At 39.4% G+C, this 16018-nt stretch overlaps 1 protein-coding gene across 1 annotated transcript in view; it reads right to left on the reverse strand.

The window, feature by feature from the left end:
* Nucleotides 1–9628, reverse strand: part of baiap2l1b (BAR/IMD domain containing adaptor protein 2 like 1b) — a 30243-nt gene extending 20615 nt beyond the window's left edge. The window contains exons 1-3 of the mRNA XM_069713511.1: nt 9227–9628; nt 7069–7144; nt 6794–6880 (exon numbers count right to left, since the gene is read on the reverse strand). Coding sequence (XP_069569612.1) covers nt 6794–6880; nt 7069–7144; nt 9227–9277 — 214 coding nt within the window. The 5' untranslated portion in view covers nt 9278–9628. The remainder of the gene's footprint in view (nt 1–6793; nt 6881–7068; nt 7145–9226) is intronic.
* Nucleotides 9629–16018: the final 6390 nt, after the last annotated feature.

Consider the following 16018-nt stretch of genomic DNA (forward strand, 5'->3'; position numbering starts at 1 on the left):
CAACGAACGCGATGTACAGTGTAGACTGTGAATGAATGAACGTATTGCAGTGAAAGGATTCATTTTATTCGTTAAAATCATCAAATGTCCGCCAGCTGCTGATGTGATAAATAATGTACATGCGCCTCTACCTGACGAACTGGACCGCCTCCTGCTCTGGTAATCAAAAAGAGCCCAGATGGCAGGCAGCCACAAATTACAACCTTCTGTATTCTGTCATGTTGCTCATAAAAGCAATCAAATTAGGATTATGGAGCGCAATCATTATGTGGAAAATTGTAATTAAATGTCCTACTGGCCTCCCAACTCTGATTTACGGCTCTCTGTGTGATTTAAAGCTGATCACAAAAATGATGAAAAAAAAAAATTATAAACACACATTAATTCACAGAACTTTAGGGATTTTACTGCCATGGCTCTCATAAATCAAACATTAGAAATTGAAGCATCCAAACAATTCTACGAGACCTGAGGTGGAAAGTAGCTCAGTACATTTACTCCACCACGGAACTTAAGTATTTCCATTTGAAGTTACTTTGTATCTCTGCTTTAACATATTCGAGCCGTAAATATTGTACTTATTGTAATGGCAGTTTTAGGTACTTGTTACTTTTCAGATTAAGATTTTGACAGTATTATTTTTCTTTACAAAAAAAGCACATGATAGGCTAAGTAAATATACAACTCAGAGTTATCTGGTGGCCTTTTTGGCGCGGGGGGGGGGGCAATATCCAAAGGTCGGGAACCAGAAAACTGAACAAGTTAAACTATCGTCACCTCGAGCAGCTACAACAGTAATAAAAGGCTGCTTACATGATTCCACAGTTAGATAATACAAAAAAAAATAGAATACAATATCAAAGGGAACACTTTACTGTGTACATGTGTACTTTTACTTTTGATACTTTAACTGCATTTTACTGTTACTTTATTATTTTTACGCAGAACCAGGAGCAATAACTCTACTCTGAGCCCGATAGCCTTCAAGCTGACTTGTTTGTGTTGCTAACATGCCGCCTGTGGCCTGGAGAGTGCTGCTCACAGATTGAAAAGGTCTCTACAAGTATTTGCACACCCGTGTGTGTGTGTGTGTGTGTGTGTGTTTGCTTGGCTGCTGCAGTGCTTTGGTGATCACCATTTTCAACACCCCTCAGATGACTGCTAGACATGGAGGAACAGTGTGTGTGTATGTGTGTGTGTGTGTGTGTGTGTGTGTGTGTGTGTGTGTGTGTGTGTGTGTGTGTGTGTGTGTGTGTGTGTGTGTGTGTGTGTGTGTGCGCAGAAAAGAGTCTGCGCCAGAGATTCTGATAACTTGTCTTTGCACAGAAGGAGGGTCACTTTATGGCTGGAAGCAAAACAGGAAGAACGATGGAGAATCAACAATGCTGAAGCAGATGAACTCCAACTTATTCCGAAAATTTGTATTCCGTTTTTAATCTTTATAATCTTTAGGGAGACTTCTGAAAGACAAAATATGTACGGACAATATGTTACTAAAGTGGACAGTATTTTGTATGTTGGGTATATATTTGTGTGTGTAGCATAGATGTCAGCTACATGACAGATCTGGCTTTCACAGGATTTAGTGTTGTCTTGGATATAATAGCAGGATGCAGAAACTTGAGACTTTATGCTGCGTCTTTTTTCCGCACTGACTTTTTCCCATGGGCACTTGTTTCCCATGTAGCAGGAGCCAACAAGTACAGCTGTACTGTAGTGTGAATAATGATGTAACCTTGAGACATTATTAAACAGATTTTTCACTGCACAGATACTGTTGCTTCTGCTTCAGAGCACACAAACAGCTCCCGTTTTTTACAAACCGAAGAACCGAGGTGACGCAATGATTAAATACACAACAAATGACTCATTAAATGTTTGCATATTTGATGCTATAGACCCATATTGAAACATACGGACCTATATGAACAGGCGCCATCTACACAAACCTCACAGCAGGGTTTTTAAATGATAACCCATCAATCTTTGCAATGATGTACCTTCCTTCGGTGGCGTTTCCTCCAGTGGAAAAACAAAATCCAAGTGTCTTTTTTCAACAGCGCTCTAATGTGTGCAAATCCTTGACACCTGTTCAATATGCTGTCAGTCTGCTGTATCAGTATGACCTGTACATTCATCAGTATGTAAACACTGCCCTTCCCTGCTCTGTCTCTCCACACCCCGACTGCCCCACCTTGCCTTACGGTGAGGCTGGCTGTGGAGAGTTCAAACAGCTCGGCAGATAAAGGCCATCAGATCAGCCCTTTAACAGAGAAGAAGAAAAGTAGTTGATGGGGGGAGCAAAAGGGTAGGCTGGAAGAGAGAGAACCTAAAGTGCGTTAAGAAAGGGTAGTCAGATAGAAAAGGGGAAATTAAGAAAAGGGATGACAAGTGTTGCTAAGTACTGAATATCGAAAGAGACAGAAAAAGAAAGGAGACGGAAAAAGTAGAAAGCCGAAGAATATGTCCACCACATTACAGCAAAGGATGCTCGTTCAAATGGCCAAGTTCTCTTATTTCACAACAAGAACAATCTTAAAAATCTCAGCAGGTGTGGTATTAAAACAAATATCGGACAGACTGGTTTATTTGCACATCGTTAACATATTCCTACATCTTTAAAATGAATGAAATCAATTCAAAGCTCCCATATTACTGATTGCATAAAAATATCTTGGCTGCAGTAACGTCACAGTCACCAACAGTCTCTTTCTAGCAGTTCAAGCTCATTTGTTTATTGTTGTCACGGTCCGTACAGTACGTTGCTGGGCAACGGGTGTGCTCTATCCAGCACGGCGCGAGGGCAAAAGTGTGTCATGATGAGGATAACACCAAACGCAGTACACCGCCATTAGCTAATAGAACAGAGATAAACTAACACAGCACAGACAGGCTGTAAACGGGTCTGGACTCATGTGCAGTTTTACATTCGCCTTTACAGAGTTGATAACTGTTGCTCAGACACGAACTCTAGCGTCGCGCAATTAAGCAAGTGTCATCCAACAGGAACAAAAAATATATATTGTTCTTTTTCCTTTCATAATCCACGATGTTCAGGCAGATGGGTCATGCTCATCTGTGCGTGTTTGCAGTTTATGTACAATGAGCATTTGATTGCAACAGATTTAACATGGAAAAATGTTATCAAGCAGCATTCTTATGCCACGCAGTTTTCTCTGCTGGAACAGATTTTAAATAGCACAAGAAAAGGAAAATAAAGAAAATACAGTCCGAGAGTTAAACGGCACTGAATCTGTGCAAAACCCCGAGAAAACTCTCTCCTCCCTTTGAGCTGATTTTTAAGACAACATTTTGCTGGTAACATGCAAACAGGCCCGCAGTTCCTCCACTGTTTTTCACTGTGGACAAAATAATCCTGGCATCGGTGAGAGCCACCTGACACACCATGCAAACATGCCTAGATTACGTAAAGTGAGCCTGTTGCCATTTGAACATTGGTCATTGTGTGTTTGTGTCCATATGAAGTGTTTATAAAGCCTTTTCTGATGCAAAAAGACAATATTGGATGAGATTAAATTCACTGAGGATGGTGAAATGCTGAAGAGTCATGGTGTCTCACAGGCTGGTAAATACTTATTTGATTTGTGTAGCTGCAGCAGTTGTAAAGTCCTTGTCCTTCTACTTTTGTTTCCTGCATCAAGACTTAATTTCACCTCAAATATAGAAGATTTAAAGGAATGTCTCGTACATCCTGGTCTTTCACATCCTATTTCTCGCTCCTTGTTTGAGCAGGGAAGTCAGAGACCTCAGTAGTGGTTCAAAGAAAGAACTGTTGACATTTGAACTCTGGCAGGAAGAGGAAGGAGAGTGAAGAAATGAAAGGAGGTCGGTAGGAGGACGAGGTGCGCCGGTCCTCCAGTACCTCTCAAGAGTATCTGATTTCCTACTATGTGTCACTGGAGCTCGGGTTTCTGTCAGAGCAGCCACACAATGTCTACGAGCAGCCACACAATGTCTACGAGCAGGCTCCGATTGAAGAGGCACAGACTTCCTTGTTCTTTGTGCAAAAGCTAATTTCTCTTAATTATAATCCTTGAGGCAGATTCTATGTGGAAGTCTTGAGATCGTGATGGCATCACATCCTGACTGGTTACAGAGATGTGCAGTCCAGACTCCAGTTACAGTGCATTTGGGTTTACAGGCCTGGTTCATTAGATTAAATGAGACTGTTCGTGGAGTGTATTTAATCACCCCCTGGTCTACATAATCCAGCATAATGACTCGGACGAGAGTAGTCTGTCATGAGACCACAGTGTGTCTCTCTCTATCTGCATACTTCATGCAGGGATTAGCGGGCTCTGAAGTGTACTATCCACATGTCAGAGGTGAGTGTGGCACAGTCTGGACATAATGACTTCACCCTACATAACACTGTTTTGTAACGCTAATAGTGTGTCTAGGTCATCACAAAGACTAAGCATTTCAGTTTGAACATTTTCCCAAAAAATAGAAGTTTATCCGTTTTGAATATTAAACCAGGTGATATCTGGGTAAAAAAAACAAACACTTTTTTTTAAATTACTTAGATGGACACTGATAATAATCAGCAGTTTGCTCATTTCCTCTTCATTTCCTGTTACACAAAGCATATTTTAAGATGTGGTCACCACAAGAGAACATGAATTACAGCTGTGATTACTCTTTCAGCGGCCACCAACAACAATTTTGATACACAAGCATAAAATCCAGGTGAAAATCAGGCCTGCTTCCTTTAAACATTTTGGGTATGTCTGGATGGAAATCCAAGTCAAATAAAAACAGCAAAATCTCAAATTTGAAAACATGAAAAAAAAAAAAAAAAAAAAATCATATTTTGGCACATCGGTTTGGAAAATAGCCCAAACGATCAATCTGGTATTCAAATAGTTAGCAATTCCTTTTCTTTTGCTGGGCTCATTGATTAATCGACCATTCACTGCAGCTCCAAACCAGAGTGCTTCTGCCATGTGATTATGTTTACGTCTAACAGAAAATATGTCTAAAATGTGGCAAGATCTGATAGTCTTAAATTAAAATTGAAACAAATACAGTCACATCCTCAATGCGTACACACATGATCTTCAAAAGTGATGAGCTAGCCAAAATTTGGGGATTATTAACCACCTTTAAATTAAAGCAAAACTGGCTGGTAAACTAAAAGACCATTTTTAACCCAAGTACCAAAAATCCATGTAAATCTCTTAAACCACACCTGCAACACATTACATTTCTCATTTAACACAAACACTTAAGTCTTTGCATTAAAAACAATGGCTGACTTAAAGTCACACTATTCAATAGTAAAAAAAAAAAAAAAAAAAAAAAATCTTTTCACTATTACAATTTAGTTTAGCCAATATAAATTCAAGTTGACCATTAAGAAGCAAATTGTAAATTTGGCACCTGTTAATTTTATACGCAAGTTAACGTTTCATTTTGTGGGTGGAGTGTCTCTATATAATTGTGAAACTGACACAAATACTACACCAGGTGGCCCTTTCCATTGTGCTGCTGAATTGAATTAGCAGTTTTGCTACTAATCAGCAGGGGAGATGAGAGACATACAGTGGTTAAATCAAAGTGTGCCTCTGGTGACAATGAGTTAGAAAGCCAGACATCTTTGGACTGCAAATTAGCTTGGGGGAACTGAAGCCTGGGGAGTTGACTTGGAACAAACAGAGGACCAAGCAAAGTCTGTGCCGGTGTATTCCCCAAACCTACCGCACTTAGAGTAAACCACGCACCTCGAGCATCCTGCTTGAAGTAATCAAAGTAAAACTTTGGCTGCGTTTTAGCTTCAGCAGTCTGAAGAGAAGACTGGACATTACCATATCAGCTTCCATCATAACATGTACACTACTGAATGGTTGGAGTTTGTTTCATAGTTTGTAAATTACTTTGCATGGCTTGTTTAAAACTTTGAAATTCTAATGAAGCCCAGTGTACCAGGCGACTGTTTCCCTGTCCAGCTTGAAGAGTAAAGGTGGCCACATTTTGGCAATGGGCTCACTTCTCTTATGACATTTGGCCGGCAAAGTTCATTTCGAATGAAGCCAATAATAAATATCTGACCATTTTATTGATAAATACACTGATTTAGTTCAGATATTTCAATATCAGATTCACAGTAATGACAGTTGAAGTCTACAGTATATCCTTCACTATTTTTGTTTACCAACTGGAGCTAAATATAATCTTATGGACCTTTACAAATACTCATTGTTACCATACAGGGCAGAACAATGAGGACATTTCCCAGGCATACAGATGGGGGGGTGGGTGGGGGGGCTGACCGCTCATCCCCAAAAATGCAACACTGATGTAAAACATATTGTTTACTACAAAGCCATTTTGAAACACTGAGAATAGAGACTCAGAAGGGTTCAGAAGGTACAGGACTTTAGGTGCATCCTGGCTTGCTAATGCTAACACAGGTCCTAACCGTCTTTACAGCACCATCTTATCCATAATGTCATAATTATCTGGCTACATTTGTCTTGTGCCTCTAAAAGTCTTCTTTTCTCCCAATGATGGGCTGCAACTAACATAAGGTGGTGTGACCTGGTCTCATGAAAGCCATGAAAAAGATGTGAGGTCAATTCTTCATTAAGATTTCTCATTTCTCTGGAGCATTTTTAAGACCTTTGAAACGTAGGTTTCAGGACTTAATGGTCATTTTAAGGACAATCAAGGTCTTAATTTAACATAAAACCCATATCAGAAAAGAGCGAACTATCTCCCGAGTCTGCAAATTTCCACCAGTTTATCCCAGCAGAGAGTCAGTTACACTTACCTAATTCTCTGGAGACAGGAGAAACTGCAGCATTCTCCCCAATCTTAGACACTGCATCAAAATACAACTTTCCTGCCAGTGTCATTGCTGTGAAAATAACAAAATGATCATTAATGTTTGCCGAAGCAGTCCCTAACACCTGTTGAAGGCCACAAAATAACATCTTAAATATTCTCCATTCTCTCCGATATACCTGCACTACATAAGCCCTCTAGTTAGCCGTTTGTCTAAACTCTAACCATATGAATGTTTATCAATGTAACAAAGAAACTTACCAGCCACTGATTTCTCATAGCTTTTTCCCAGGTTGACCAGGTTCCTCAGTCCTGGGTTGAACTGTTCCATCACATTCTTTATGGTTGGATACAAAAAAAAAAAAGACAGACATTGATACTTAAGATGTGGAAAAGAATGACATGGTGTCACACTAAACCCTGTTGACTGTTCATTTACAGGAACTATAACCTATGCCCTTCAGGCACAAATTCAGCTGCATGCCATGCAAGCAGATAATGTCTGACAGACAATGTCATACAAGACAGAAAAGTTAAATTTAAACAGAAGTGCAAAGACAAAAGAGAGAGAGAGAGAGAGAGAGAGAGAGAGCAAAAAGGAGTGAAAACCAAATGAATTTAACAATACAGAAAACAGGAAAAGATTTTTCCAATACGCCAAACAGAAAAAAAAAAAACCTAACAGGAGTGGGGCCTCCAGTTTTAGATGTCCCTTAATCAATGTCTAAGAGTGGAACTATCATTCATAATCAAGCTTTAGACTCAGCACTGCTCTCTATCTCTACAATTATATAAATTATTACACTTTTATTTATGTCATGTCTAACCCTGTGATGACTATAGGATAAGGTCTTAGTTAATGTAGCACACCCAGGTCTAAAATGAATAAAACTTTAGTAAACCGCCTTAGGACACACATGACAAACAATGTTTCATGAGCCTTGCAATGATCAGCCACTTCTGACTCCACACATCCTGTATTAGCTACGGATAAAACTCTGATGAGATCTATAAATGTTTTATTTAATTGATGGCATCTATTGACCTACTCCATTAACAGAAGCTGTCGTTCTGTCAATGCTAAGAGAGAGAGAGAGAGAAAAAAAATAACACTCACAGGCTTTCACAATGCATGACGCATGTAAACATTCAGATGTCCATTTCATCAATCTTTGTGAAACAACACAACTTGCCACTAATTGGCCACACTATTGTATTGCACTATTGTACAAAGTATTCTGTGAGCCTTGTATCACCATTGTAGCGGTGAACCGGAGGTGATGGCTGCCGAGGAGCTGGCTGTATAATCTTACCACACAAAACACACAGCCAGCTAAATTATTAAACCTGGAGTCTCTTCTCCTGGCTTTCACCACACCAATGAGCTGTGCGGGCTGCCCGAGAAGGCCGTTAATAAAAGCTGTTCAAGAGGGCTAAATGGCTGTGAGAAAAACCTGAAGTCTCTCTCTTTTTTTTTTTTCTTTTTTTGTTTGTCCCCCCTCTCCAGCTCTTTATACACAGTCGCCTTTATTGAGACACCTGTGGAGTGCAGTATGTAGAGAGTGCCAACTCTTAGGGAGTGGGGGGGGATTTGGAGCAAGTGGCAGCTCATACTCGGGAGAATATTTTCTTCTCATTGGTTAGGTCTCCTTTGTAAACTCGCTGAAATCCCAGTACATAACAAAATAAAGCTAATCTATTTATTTGAAGGACAGTTTCCCCCCCCCTATCCCCCCCACCCTACTAGGGGAAACCCCAGCTTCCTTTCAAAGCACCCACTTATCTTCAGTAAATAAATTAAATCTAATTACTGGATGGCACAGGCGCTAGCAGACTCCACAACAGAATGATGCTGATCAACCAAGGCAGCGCTCTTAGGGTGGGGCAATTTTCTTCAAAGCCAGTGATTCAACTCACTAATAGTCATTTAGTGGCTCTAAAAAAATAAAAAAAAAAGCCTCTGAACTCAAGTAAAAACTGCTGCTAAACTTTATTAAACCCTGCAGTCTCGTAAGTCAAGAGCAGTCCCATAACTTAGAGCAGGGATTCTAAAAAACAAAAACAAACACAAGACCCTAGGCTATTTTAATGTGTGTATACCTCTATAATATTGACTGTACGGTTTATAAAACTTACTACTTTATCAAGACATACACGAGTCTATATTTTCTACTACAATAAAAGATAAAAAATAAAATAAAAAAAGGAAGTCCACCGTTGTCTCCACCAATTGTGAACTTTAATAAAAGTAATAAGACAAATTACCACTTAACTAACACCTATTAGACGTTTGGCTGGTAAAAGTTCCTGTTTGACCTGAAAGCTGTTAAAGTGTGGACACGTGGGTGTACGGAGGTCTTTTTTTTTTTTTCTTTCTCCCGTCGTGGTCGCACCTGTTGTGCTCCCAGCTTGTACCCACCTTGTATGTGGTTTCCGTGATCTTGCTCACGTCCTCCACGTTCCTCGACATGTTCAACGTTGTGAACCTCTCGACGCTCGACGAAGAAATATGCTTATTTGTGTTTTACAAAAAAAAAAAAAAAAACACACACTAACGGCGCACACACACACACGCACACACACACACACACACACACACACAAAAGTCCAAGTGAGAAGTTAACAACGAAACCTACGGACGCATAACATCCCTCATAGCCAGCAGGAGACGCAAGACGCACAACAACGCAACAAAAATAATAAAAACCGAGAGGAACAAAAAAACAAAAAAACAAAAGGAGAAAAGTATCTCCCGCGTTGCAGAGTCCTGCTGTCCGCTGCTGCTGCTGCTGCTGCTCTGCGTGTGAGCGAGCACGAAAAAGCTGAGCTGTCAAACTTGTTGTAGGTGGTTCGTAGGGGAGGAGGCCTGCGGAGGGAGGTAGGGAAAAGGTGTACAGGTGTCAAGTCGACCGCAATAAAATAGTAACCAACTCTTCCGGTTGGCTTTGATTTCACATTAAAAATGGCATTTCCGTTGCAGTTTGCTTTGAAAAGGCGGAAGAGCCACAGGGGAAGACGTATTCAGATAGATAGATAGGTGGATGGATACATGGATGGATGGATGGATGGGTAGAAACATACATACATACATGCATACATAAATACATGTGAGGGTGTCGTTAGATGATTATTGGAAGAGGGAAGAAGTTCTGATCCCCAAATCTGGTTTTACTTTTTGGACTTTTAATCTAATTTTAGATATTATCCAATATATTGGATGATTTGAAGATTTTTTTTAAATTTAATTTTTTTTTTTTTTTTTTAAATGAAAGCGTGCCAGCAATTTTGAGAGAAAAATCACTATTGGTGGAGCTTTTAAGAAATCATAGACATCTGAAATATGACCAGGACTTCACATTTCATTTGGTAAGACGTCAAAAAGCCAAAAGGTTGGAAGCCACTGGTTTATGACTGTGTTGTAGGCTTCCTATTCAAATCTTCATATTAAGAGTAAATAAAGTTGTCGAATCAATGCAGAAGGATAGAAAGTACAAGATTTCCCTCTGAAATGTAGTGGACCAGAAGCATAAATGGAAATACTCAAGTTAGGTACAAGTGTGCTACTTCAAAATTATAGACTACTGAAATAAATGTACAGTAGTTACAACTGAGACTTGGATTGAAAAACGACTGCTTTTTATGTCCTCCTTTATTATTTTTCATTGACTACACCATGTATATTTACACTTTATCCTTTTCATAACGTTTTTATTTTGAAGGCTTTGTTTCAGAATTGCTCTGGATATTTCTGTCCGGCTTGACGCTTACTGCTGACAGGTAGAGAAGGTGGACAATAGGCTAAATGCTGGAGACGGGCGCTCCCTGGAGGCAAGCGGTTCTTAACACAATGGAACATGTTGCACATGTTGACTAAATAAAGTTTAGGGGAGTAAACTGCAAGGAAAAAAAAGATAGCCTATTTGTAAAGTTGTAAATTCCGGTAGCAACTACAGAAATCGTGATCATATTTATCGCGAACATTCTTTCCTTTTCCTTTTTAGTCTTTTTTTAATTTATTTATCCAATAATCTCTTGATTGCTTTTGTTCCTTTGGATTTTTGAATTTGCATACATTTGGTTTGAGTGTTAAGGACAACAGTTTTGAATACGCTATTACATAAAGTCTTTGTCTATACTTCTAAGATATAACAAAACTTGACAATAAACTGGAAAAGTTGTGCATTGCTGACATCGGAAGTTTGAAGCTGGAGCTCTCTCTTCGAGTTGACAAACGAGAGCCGGTGCAGAAGTTTATTGATTTACCACTAGATGTCCCTCATTGTCAGCGGATTTTCTCTCAAGCTGAGAGAAGTTTCATAACCTTTGAGATACCAAATCAACATGCATGACATGCATGTAGTTCCCCAGTAATCTTATTCAGTGGTATTTATCTTCATCTTTTTATTTACTCTTGTGTTTGTGTTTTATGACTAGCTGACATGAACAGTAGCAATAAATAACCAGTAGGTTATTTCATATTTGAACATCTAACAAATCAATTAAAAATAAAACCATGGCAAATATCATGAGCATCAATTGTGGGAGCAAATATGCCAAACCCTTCCTCTGTAAATGTCACTTGATTTAAAAAAAAGTTTGGAAAGCTCCCTGCAGCAATGGGGAGCTACAAAAGGACCTGAATGTAAAATGAGATTTTACCCTCAGGCTCAGAACACATACTACTGCTTTCACCCCTCAGAATGCTGTTAAGCGACACATACAACATAATTAGTCTCTAAAGCTACTATGCGAGTGGTATTCTATTGTTCTTTGTTTTACCTCTATCTCCTACATCATGGCCATCCTGACAACCTCCCACTGAGTTATGTTCCTGTTGGCAGGAATCAATACTAAAGGAATGTAATGCTAAATAAAGCAATATGAGGGTCAATTGTATACCAGTCACTGACTTTTCTAAAGGACAACTTCAGGCTTTCACAAATAAATACAAGTTAATAATTTGTCATTTATTTAAAGAACTTAACATGTAAAATTGCAAATATTTCAAAGAAAATGTCAAACTTTCATTTTAAAATTGAGTCACAGAGGACAATAAATGCAGCTGAAATAGAATAATTTAGAATATCTATTTTGTGTTCACATACAGTACCCATGCTCTGCCGGAAAATCGTATGGATTCTGGACATTAGGTATTTACTTTTTCCCATCCCTTCAGAAATGTTCATTTAAAAAAGTTGAATGCACCAGCGTCTTATTAAGAGAGTGTGCCTATTGGGAAACAGACGTAATAACACCCCGGTCTCCCCTCATACCCCTTTATTACTTGAGTGATCGCATAGACGGGTCAACCAATCACAAAGCCTGTCAATCTGTCGACCAATATGAAGATATTGATGTTATTAGCAGCAGCTGGTGTGTGTGTGGGGGGGGGGGGGGAGAAAAATTAAATGAGAGATGTAAAGCACATCACAGTACGCTACTATACCTTTGAGGAACGCTGTCATTTAAAAGGGTACAGTCTCATTTTATCAGAAGAAGACAAAGCAAGGCATCTATATAACACTACGTCGGCTAAAGTTCTGCATGTACTTTCTGGCACTGTTGTCCAAGCTATCTGTGACCTCTCATTCATTGTCTCTATTGTGCATGCGCTCTCAAGGACAGCTCCTCGCCCGTCGTGACAGAATACCTAAGTGCACCAAAGTTTATGCTATGCCAGCAAGGCCACCTCCTTTTCAGACACGCCATATTTTTTCCCAGCAGTGCTTCACAGGAGCGGTAGGGAGACAACAGAGATGGTTTATGAATTTGCTTCATGCCCTTGAAGTTGGTACTTGATTTTGCAGTTTATGACCTTGCCAGTCTAATCAGCAGTATCTGCGTATTTATTCCTCATTCTCAGAAACTCTTTATTTCATTGTTGTTTTTTTCCTTGACGTCAGTCACGTTGCTCCCAAAATAGTGCAAAGACGTATATAGCAACAAGGAAGATGAAGATACAAAACTCCTCATTATCAGTTTCAACCAATAGCAGGGGCTGGTGTGCAAGGACAGTGCTGCAGTGCTGAAGCTCATTACTTTCACCAGGCAAGAACATAAATCTAGCCCTAATCTGCTGGGCAAACATGAGGACCTGAAGCCAAACAGCTAATTCTTGTACACTACCTTGTTTTGAAATAACAGCATGACCATTAAGTTAAAAAAAAAAAAAAAAAAAAGAAGAAGCTCTACTTCAGTTGCACAAACTGAAGTTCAACAGGGCAATTGCATCATGGGTAGGACAGATAGTGGAGACCAATTAAGAGAAAAATAACATATATTCATGAGTTTAAGTGACACAGTAGCTACAAAATATCCATTACGTGAGCAGTCTCTTTTCATCTCTCCAGGCACTGAGCTTTTACAGTCACACTCAGACACAGAAACTGGGATTTTAACAGATTTTCGGATGCACAGTCAATTTATCCAAAGACAATTTTTCTATGTTGTGGAAGGCAGTGTAAAAGAAAACTTGAATAGATGATGTGCTGGTGCCTGGAGGAGACTGGAAGTACTTGAGTAAGAGAAAAACTTCATATATGAAAATAGATGTTTAAATGAATATATTTATGAGTCAAAACTATTTCACTCTGATTTACAGTGAAACTTTTATTTTTTTTAAAGGGCTGCAAAAAAACAAATGTCCATTTTGTCATTCCTTAGTGCCAGAAGCATATTTCTAAACTCAGTCGTATTCTGAAGTAATACGAACAAAAGTCAGAATTTGTATTCTCATGAGGAGACACAGCTGTTTCGCTAAACTGCTGAGTCATCAAAATCAGGTACTCTTCAATATTGTACTGACAAAGGCATGAGCAGATTCGATTGGCAGCATTCTTAGAGAGCAAACAATAAGGTTTTTGTAACAGCTGCATACAGTTGCACACCTTGTTGCCATTTTTCCCTAATGCCCAGTAAAATACTCTTTTAAAAGGTGAGTTAGAGAATTACAAACTAATCTTTCTCATGACCGAGAGTCAGGACTGTGTTGACCTCAGAAATTGGTATAAATCAGGCAAATACCTCAAGTGTTTCAAATGGAAATAGTTTTGACTGGACCTCTGAAATGTTCTCACAGCACAGAATCATAAAAACACCCACCGGCTCAAATGCACTGGTAAACAGGCCCAGGCACCCGAGGGTATAACTGTTTGCTCCTGATGATATTACGGCCAGCAGTGTGTGAAAATTTAATAACAGAGTTGATGTCAGGCACCACATCTCGTTGGATCAGTCGTGTTGGGTGAAAGTGCGGTCCCCTGCCATGTATGAGCTCTCCATGCTTCACTGGCACCACAAAACATTTACAAACAATAAACAGAGCAGCCACGATCCCTACAACTGGTCCTTTTACCCGACAGAGGCCGGGTTTTAAATGGCGTTATTCGAGACCACTGAACATTTTGACATTTCATTTTTACGACTGGAGTCAGCTGCCAAGTTTGAGCTTGAAGAACTGTGTTTGTAGTTGTGACTGCAATCAGCAAATGTCAGGGAGAAAATGCACTGATTAGTAATGAATAATAATAAACACAGTGACAGTTAACAGGCCATAACACATGAATGTGGCAGCCACCTTTGAGTCAGAGACACACCCTGTCTTGACCTGCTGTAAAAATATTTTTGGGTTAATCAGTGTGATATTCAAAGTGCCACAGATCACTAATTAACTTCTTTCCCTACACGAGACACATGGAGAAATGTTTAATGCGCTAAATGCCTCATGCAGGAAGCAGTTTACCAGTTAAAGATGCAACCAGTCACTATTTTGAAGCTCAACTCCCTTCCTGGTGGCAGGAGGCATTAACATGAACATTGATTCTATAATCATTGTGTTTATGCTGAACTCCTTGTGGATACCAGACATTTTTGATCACACCAAACATCTCAGAGCTGTAAAAAGCTCGCACAGAGGCACTGAGACATCTCGCCTACGAATCTCGTCTGAATGAGACAAGAGCTGTCATTTTTAGCTACAGAGCTCGGCGCTCGGGGGACCTTGATTCAATTCGTTTGAAGGCTCCTCACACACAAACATGTGCACACACATGCACTAATTGCTGTCTCATATCGATGCCTTCCCTAAATACTCCAGGTTTGTGTTTGGTTAATTACACCTTCTTAATCCCTCTGAATCTACGGCGCGGTTCGGATTTTATGACAGACAAGAGAAGCTTTGCACTGTTTGTGTAATATTACCAGCCTGCTATTAAATGTGTCACATTTTTACTTTGAGGATATACAGGACATGGCACAGGCAGCTCAGGCTTTGTGATTCATATGCAAACATGACACAATTTCCAAAGTGAACAACTCCGGAATTTACATTGTTTATGGAAGAAGTTGAAGATTCAACTTGTATCGCGGTCCCTCAGGACATTTGTTGGGTACGCTGTGTCTTGCTGAAGTATTTCCTGTGCTACTCCCACCTTAGCAGAAGCCTCAGCCAAGAAGTGAGGAAGATGTCGAAGTCATTGTTCAGCAGCATCAACCTACAGACAGAATAAAGACTGATCAGCATTATGTTTACGGAAGGTAAAGAGTATTTAAAGGTGGGCATCTCTGTGCATTTTTCTGTGGCTGATTAAACATAGATGTGTAACGCAACCTTGAGCAGGAACATATTTACACGGGCTTTGAAACCTTCCTTGAAGGGCACTGCGCTGCATTGTGAGGGCAGTGGAAGTGATGCAATGGTGCACTTTGAACAGCATGGGCTACCACGCAGCTATATTCCATGAATGACAGCGACAGCGTCAGAGACGTGATGGTTTCTAAGAAATTTTATTTTCATAAAATATGTGAAATGAAGCAAAAGAAGCACACTCAAACTTTAAATATGAGGCTAATCACTATCTTTTTTTAAATTTAAAAAATTATTTTTTTTTAGCTTATCTTAGCACAAAGACTGGAAACAGGAAAAACAGGAAAACAGGTAGCCTGAAACTGTTCAACAGAAACCAAATCTGCATACCAGCATCTTTAAAGCTAACAAATTAACACAATACATTTTGTTTGTTTAATTACTATTAAAATTGAAGTGTAAAATTATGTTTTGCTGCTTTGTGTGGGACTATTTCTTGGCTCTGTGCAGTTTCCAGAAATAAAACCAACACCTGAAGGGCCCCAGCAAAGAAATAGTCCAAAATGTAATACCTATAAGACAGTACATTGTTATTTTAACATTTAATTCCTTGCGCAAATTTATCAA

The sequence above is a fragment of the Brachyistius frenatus genome, unplaced genomic scaffold, assembly GCF_029030835.1.
Source record: "Brachyistius frenatus isolate BFR_SWC_R1_liver_20210118 unplaced genomic scaffold, ASM2903083v1 Contig_119, whole genome shotgun sequence".
NCBI lineage: Eukaryota > Metazoa > Chordata > Actinopteri > Embiotocidae > Brachyistius > Brachyistius frenatus.